Below are 7,303 nucleotides of genomic sequence, written 5' to 3'. Positions count from 1 at the left end.
TTCTTTGCATGTTGTTGCTGTAAGCATCAACATGGCCTTCAGTGTTAAATAGATTTGCTGCAGGAATGAGAACAAAGAGGTGTTTTAACGTGAAGAGTGGCTGTCACGAAAGACGCACTCATCTCTTCCCTTTCCCCACATTTTCTTTTCTGCTCAGACCATGCTGACAGGAAATCAAAAGGGCAGCACACTGCCTGACAGAGTCAATACTCTGACATGTCAAACCGTGTCAGATCACAGTACAGTTGGGGAGAAAGGACGAGAAGGGAAAATATAGATCTTGTCACACATTATTGCATGTCACTGTCAAGTCTGTGGTGTCACCCTGTCTGTCCGTCTCTTAAACCCAAGTCCTGTTGAAGACAAACTCAAGCACATTCAACAAGTGAAAAAGTTAACTGTAAATACTAGAATATGAAATCAGTCAGTATCTGTGGACCTCTGTGGCATTACCAGCGGTGAGGACACACAGACACATACATATATATATATATATATATATATATGTATACACAAATATTTCATATCATATCTAAAATTGGACACAGTTGAGGTACTGAAGAAGACAGAACTACAAGAGACATTACACATGCTCACTTGCACCATTTATTGGTCTTGAATACAAAAAAAATAAAAATACATCTTAATGAAATAAATCAACCTTATTAGTTTGGTTGTTTTCCTCTTGAGTCACATAAATAGAAATATTCTAACAGGCTCCCAGAGTTAAGGCATCAGTGAAAAAACCAGAGCCAAGGCCACTGATCCCAGACGCTCTGCTGGACTGATAGACACAGCAGCACCTTGGACATTTCACGCCTAACCTTGAGGGATAATGCCCTTATATTGACTACAACTTCTAAAAAGTCCCAAAGTCGACCACCCCTGAGCCAGCCTCATGTGGTTTTGGATTTTATTTCACTCCACTCCTGTGCAACGCAGGAAGCTGAGCCATGTGGTTAGCAGTCATCTTCTGATTTACCAGGTGCCATCCGGTCAGAAAAGGAGCTTCTTCTTCGTTGCAGCTGTAAACATACAAAACAAGATGTTACTAACATATCTTAAAATTCACCTTATGCACACGCCAATGCTCTGAACAACACATCCAACATGGCGTTTCTACATTACATATACAAAGCAAGCCTGTAATGATAGTTTCTCTGTAATATAGTGCAGTCCACAGCGCAGCTTTTAGTCAAACCCAGATATTTTCCAAACCACAGGAGGAGCTGGAAAAGCTTTGAACCTCCCAGCAACACCAAGGCTCTACTTTACTAAAACATACCATCCCACTCTCCGCTAAACAGTGTGCGCACATTCTGCTTCACCATATTCAGAACTTCTAACTTTAAGTCCCACCAACACCCACTGAATTGCAAGGTTTACTCCAGTGGCAAATTAGATTTATATCCTTAGTGTGCAAACCTCGAGAACTCAAACAGTATACTTAGCAGTATACTTAGAAAGAATTCACAAGATGCTTTATGAAATTTAGGTCTGTGTGGGATGTCAAAAAATGTCCATCTCCTTTCAAAATCTGCCTCTGAAATGTGTTGCAGAAACCTCCTGCTGTTCCTGCTCAAAGCACAGTATAAACATCTCAACCAAGGCAATACTGGGGAGCTTTTTTTTTAAATACAGTCAAGGGTGGCTTAAAGTAGACCAAGGATAAACTAAAGTTCATCAACTTTAAATACAAATCTGAGCGAGTAAGTTTATATTACTTGTCTCCAGGCCCTCTATTTTTCTCTTGAGCACAACTGTTTCCTTCTCCCTCAAAGCCTCAGCTGAGCAGTTTGGTCGGGGTAGCTTGGGACCAGGAGTGGGACCTGGCCGATTACTGAAGTACTTCATCTTCAGCGCCTGGAGAACAGAGGACAACACTGTCAACATGGCACCTGCAGCAGGCGGACACATGCGCTCATGCCCTGCTCGTTTCACTAATGTCCGTTTTGTCGATACAAGGCACGGCTACAGATCCAATTTGATTCTGTCAAACAGGCTAAAAGCTGTAGGAAACTGTAGTTTTTTTTAATGCAAGAAACAGCAGAACTTCCATGTTATACAAACTTTTTTTTTTTTTTTTTAAATTCTTGCCTGTAAAATTTGCTTTAATGTGAAAAAAAAAAAAAAAGCGAAAAAAAAAAGCTTTATATAAATGCTGGTAACTTCTCTAGAACTGTTTGGGCCTGTTCACATAACATTATTCATTGAGGAGTATATTGTATTCTTGTTATAAGGACCTGCAAAAAAAAAGGTAAGCATCATCCACAAAATACACATATGAGTCAAAATTACTAAGCTACACTTAGTTCTTACCAGAATGAACCCACTAGTATTCAAGTAGGAGTAGCTACTGTGCTTTAATTAGTGCGTTAATTACCTGTGTAGCTGTGGTTCTTGCTGAAGGGTTAAAGGTAAAGAGGCCTTGCAGTAGCTCAAGTAAATCGTCGCCAGCTGCACTAAATATATGTTCCAGAGGCGTGCCTGGAAATATCTTGAAGGAGACGTAGTCTGGTAGACTACTCATTCCCTGCAGAGATATTTGGCAATCAAATATTTGAAAGATTTCTCACATCTTGGTAAAAAAAAAAAAAAAAGACAGTGTTAACTGGTATAAACAGATACGAACAGGCCACGTCTCCTCTGTAGGTGTCCCAAGGGCCTCAAAGATTTTAGTCAGCTGGTCAAGATCCGAGTCTCCAGCGAGGAACGGTATCTACAGCAGAGGAGACCATCAGCGTGGAAATCAAAATGACAGCATCCCGTTACTGTGCAAATGTATTTGAAATTATTATTTTATTTTTTTATATATACCCGAAGCAGCAACTCTGCCAGGATGCATCCCACTGCCCACATGTCAACACCCACACCGTACATCCTGGCACCAAACAGGAGCTCAGGAGAGCGGTACCACCTAGCAAAGAGATCAACGCATAACAAGCAGAGAGTTGAATTTAATAACTCACACACATCCAGTTTGGGGATGACAAATTGGGATTTCTTTGCATACATAAAAGCACTTCTGTAAAATCGGATTGAATCAAAGCCCAGAAAAGCAGTATTTTTCTCTTCCAATTTGATGCTCTCTTTTTTTGCAGATCTGCCCTACATCCATCTCAATTATACATTTTGTGTAACATTTATTTTGTTATCTATCTAAATGAATATAGATAAGCTCCACATCTTTTTTTTGGGGGGGGGGGGGGGGGGTATCTGTATAACTACAATGGCTCAGACCTGGTAACAACTTGATGTGTGTAGACCCTGTTGGGGCTGCCAAAAGCTTTGGCCAAACCAAAATCCGCCAACTTCAACACTCCACTACCGTCCAACAGCAGATTATTGGGTTTCAGATCCTGCACATAAAAAAAAAAAAAAAAAAAAAAAAAGAGGAAAAAAATAAGCGTGTTGAACTCTGTGTGTGTGTAATGTGTGTGTATGAGGTGTATAAATGTTCTTACCCTGTGTAGGACCCAGTATTGGTGCATGTACTCTAATCCCTGTAGAGTCATGAGGATGTAGGCTTTGATGTTGGCTGGAGTCAAGACAAGGCTAGTGTCTTTGATTATAACCTGTAGAAAGAAAAAAAAAAAAAGACCTAGAGTCATAAGCAGTGCTGTATATGTGGTGACTAATCATCTACATCCATTTCCTTATGTTTTCAGAGCTGCAGCCAAATGTTCAAACTCAACACTCATCTGAGCAGGTCACAGAATTAAAACTCACTGGGATATTTGAGGAAGTGGAAACAGCTGGATCAAACACAGATAAGAGCAGATTAAACCTGACACAAAGAACTGCCACAGCTCCACAAGTTCTGAAAACACTGCTTACACTGTCCTGCTATGTAATGTTCTAGGCAGTGAAAACATCCAACACCTGTAGCTCATACGAGCATAGGTAAAGCATGTGGCCTAAAAATAGGCTCCCCGGCTCCAGCGAATAAGATGAGCCTCGTATTTCTCCCCGGCGACTTTACAGCTTGTGTGCTGCCTTTGAGCCACTAATGGCATACATTCATTGTGAAAGATAAGAGCAGAGCGATATTGATTTTTAATTTTTTTTTCTTTAAAAGCATGTTAATCTCGTTTTGGATTGTTCTGTTGAGGTCCGACGTATTAGTGGGAGGCACCCATCTGGAACCTGGTTTGTTCTTAGAAAAAACCCAATGATATGATATAAAGAGTACAAACTATAAAAAGCCTTGGTGAACTTGTAGAGCCTCCTGCCATCTCAGTCATCCATATGTTTTCTTTGCTGCACCTGTTTGTCATCTATTCAGCCCAAATAGTTTTCCACGTTAGAAAAATATCAAGAGGTTGTACTACAAGAAGAGAAGTTACTGTGTGCGAGAATGTTTTTTTTCAGGTGTAAGAAGATTAAGGGGCACTGTGTGCTGGGGGAGGCCTCCTCCTATCTTGTTAGTTTAACCTTGGATACTGCTGAATGCCTCCTATTTTTGCTAGTTCTATGTTCTGTGACCAAAGAAGTCTTATATTACGTTGTGATATTTACTACACTGTACTCATCTAGTGACAGGAGGGAACCACAGGAATGTCTCATAACCTTGTATGGCTAATGATTTTGAAGTAGAAAACAAAAATGGCAGATAGAGTTGGAACTCAGACAACCCTGTGTCAGCTTTGTGATATGTTGCACAGACTTGTCTCCTTGCTGCAAGATTAAACCTTTGTGTTAACCAACTCCAGCGACTCTGAGCCTCATTTGGGAGAATTTTCTTAACACTACCTTTAGCTCTAAGCTGTAGTTTTATTGTAAGATGTTGCTAAAATTAACAGGCAAGCAAGAAAATCCTCTACTGTAAGGTCATAATTTGACAATTGTCATTTTTACTTACATACCCAAGGACATTAGATGTATTGCATTAGATAACTCATTTTACTTCAAGAAACCTTCATCACCACCTCCTCCATATGTGAAGATACCGATGTATATTTATTCATAATTGTGTTCTTGGTTATATTTTCCCGAAAGGCCCCTCTCTGAAATACACTACTCAAGTTCCCTGTGTTCCGAACATTTACTCACTTAACTGGAGGCTCAGTCCATTTTTTCTTGATTTAATTGGTTGGTTGTTGCAACTGCAGAGAAGTAGAATGTGTCACAGTCTTGAGCTTTTGTTTTTAATAGTTTGCTCATAAGTGAAAAGTGGAAATATTTCTTTTCATTTTACTCACCGAGTGTTAAAGATTGCCTCATACTGATGTTAATGATGAACTGACTGAATTTCACATAAAAATGATCTCTTAGGGGAAAAATATTTGGAAAGTGTGGGAGTGTCTAATAGGAAAATGATCTGAATGAGAGGGAGTTTTTTTTGTATCCACTCAAAGGAATAAATAAATAAACGTCTGAACAGTAAACTGCATTAGAGTTGCTTTTAATGTACGGCTTGCAGTTTGTAATGGTGCCAAGAGGTTAAACGAGTCCAACATTATCCATGAAATAGACATGCCTCACCTCCAGGTCTGTTTCCATGAAATCAAACACCAGGCTGATGTTTGATTTATGTCCAAAGGCATCCAGCAGCTGCGAAACATAACGCAACAAACAGCAACGTTACATTCAAAAGAGTCAACACCAATAACATACAAATTTGTTGTTGAAAACCTATGCTTATATAAATCAAAGTACCCCTATAATGTTTGGATGATGCAGCTCCTGTAGCAGCTTTATCTCTCTGAGGGCAGTCCTATTTATCCCTGCAAGGAAGAAACTGCATGAGCATGATCTGCAATGTGTGGTTAACATGTGTGTAGCACACGGGCGGTCAGCACTCACCATCTTTTGCCTCAGTTCTGTGGCCAACCTTAATCTGAGAGAACGAAGAAGATACAAGTTTGGTGTTTGACAACATCAAACGATCATTATAGTATGTATGCTATAGTTGTATTAAATGTGCGCACCTTTTTAATGGCAACTATTGTGTCAGTCATTTTATCCCTGGCTTTGTACACTGTGGCAAACTAGAGAGAGGAAATATAAGGGCATTAAGTACAGAAACACGATATGTTTTTCTTCACCACTGCTGCTGTGAGCTCAACAGCATGCAGCAGCAGCAGCCAGGCTTTGTTGACATTAGCAACCAGCTAACATCTGTTAGCTACATCTCATACTCTCTGCAGGAGTGAACAAACAGGCCAAGGACGGACAAAGCCGTGAGTAAAAAGGGAAAACGCTTTGCTATTTTTCTGCCTACCTGACCCTCTCCAAGAAAGTCCAGTTTCTCGTATCGTTTGGCTCTGGTTTTCACGTCAAGCGCCATGTTAGCTAACTGTCGGTTTAATGAACTCACACTTCCTGCCTTGTTAAAGGTCCGCAGGGACTGTTTCCGGGTTAATAGAAGCTTTAAGTGGACTAACAGCGTCACCCAGCGATCACATTTGTCCAACACCGAGGGTGAAGCAGGGGTACCCAACGTTAATGTTTTTACTTCATTTTCTAATTTTTAAGGCTGGGTCATATTACATTCAAGCTGTATCAGTTGTTGAGTACAAATAACACGGTTTACAAGACATGTAATCCAATCAGATCTTTTTTTTGGAGTGCACCTCATACCAAATTCATGGTTGCAAACACGAAAGGATCAATTAAAAAGAAATGGATTCTCTATCTTTAATCATCAATTACTCTTATTATAAAAGTACTGGAGCAAGCCATAAATGCACTACGCATATGCTGTTTCATTTCTGTGTTTTTCTTAATGCGGTTTCTCCAGCAAAAGCCACATGGTTGTAAAGCATGGGGAGTACTTCGTAAAAACGTCCCCCTTCCTTTTTAATGTAACTTACAAACATTAAAACTCATTATCTTAAATTTGCTCAGCAGCTTTCATGACTTTATGCTTGAAAAGAAAAATTCTGTTTTAGAATACTAACATTTCAGATGTGTAACCAAGTAATGTTTGACAATGTAAGCATAACCAGTAAGTACTGTAATGTATATTCTTTGTTAGTCTTATTCTGTCTTATTCACTTATTTTTCATGATCTGTATATATGATCCTGTTACATTCTTTTGGATAATTATTTTAACGCAGATCGCTTAATCAATTGAAGAAATACAAATCTCAGCTAAGTTCTCATTTTTCTCTATCTTATTTAACATTTTTACCGTTATGATGCAATGTGCAGCATTGTGTTTCTCACAATTTGCCTTTTTCCCTATATTTTTGCTCCTAGCAGTTTTGACATTGGTCCCTTGGGAGTCTCTTCTGTCAGTTAGGAAGGTTTTGTGATCCATGCACCACTGAGCACATCTCTACATCCCATCTCCATTCA

The 7,303-nt window shown here is 39.5% G+C and overlaps 1 protein-coding gene across 1 annotated transcript; it reads right to left on the bottom strand.

The window, feature by feature from the left end:
• Positions 1–594: 594 nt before the first annotated feature.
• Positions 595–6,320, bottom strand: cdk7 (cyclin-dependent kinase 7). The gene is made up of 12 exons (XM_075469062.1): positions 6,224–6,320; positions 5,931–5,990; positions 5,806–5,839; positions 5,659–5,726; positions 5,485–5,553; positions 3,465–3,575; positions 3,241–3,359; positions 2,818–2,917; positions 2,633–2,719; positions 2,384–2,533; positions 1,725–1,863; positions 595–1,025 (listed from the first exon to the last, which is right to left on the bottom strand). Exons 1-12 carry the CDS (start codon positions 6,287–6,289, stop codon positions 997–999), a joined length of 1,032 nt encoding a protein of 343 aa, XP_075325177.1. The 5' UTR covers positions 6,290–6,320; the 3' UTR covers positions 595–996.
• Between the last annotated feature and the right edge of the window lie 983 nt (positions 6,321–7,303).

Source organism: Odontesthes bonariensis, chromosome 6, assembly GCF_027942865.1.
Source record: "Odontesthes bonariensis isolate fOdoBon6 chromosome 6, fOdoBon6.hap1, whole genome shotgun sequence".
NCBI classification, from domain to species: domain Eukaryota; kingdom Metazoa; phylum Chordata; class Actinopteri; order Atheriniformes; family Atherinopsidae; genus Odontesthes; species Odontesthes bonariensis.
The sequence above is the reverse complement of the archived record's forward strand: the minus strand, read 5'-3'. Positions and strand labels throughout refer to the sequence as shown.

Excerpts from the sequence above, each read along its gene's own strand:
- cdk7 (XM_075469062.1), bottom strand. The coding sequence starts at position 6,289 with ATGGCGCTTGACGTGAAAACCAGAGCCAAACGATACGAGAAACTGGAC. Across the intron at positions 5,727-5,805 it reads CAGAACTGAGGCAAAAGATG|GGATAAATAGGACTGCCCTC; the intron begins GTGAGTGCTGAC and ends TCTTCCTTGCAG. Across the intron at positions 2,534-2,632 it reads CTACAGAGGAGACGTGGCCT|GGAATGAGTAGTCTACCAGA; the intron begins GTTCGTATCTGT and ends ATATCTCTGCAG.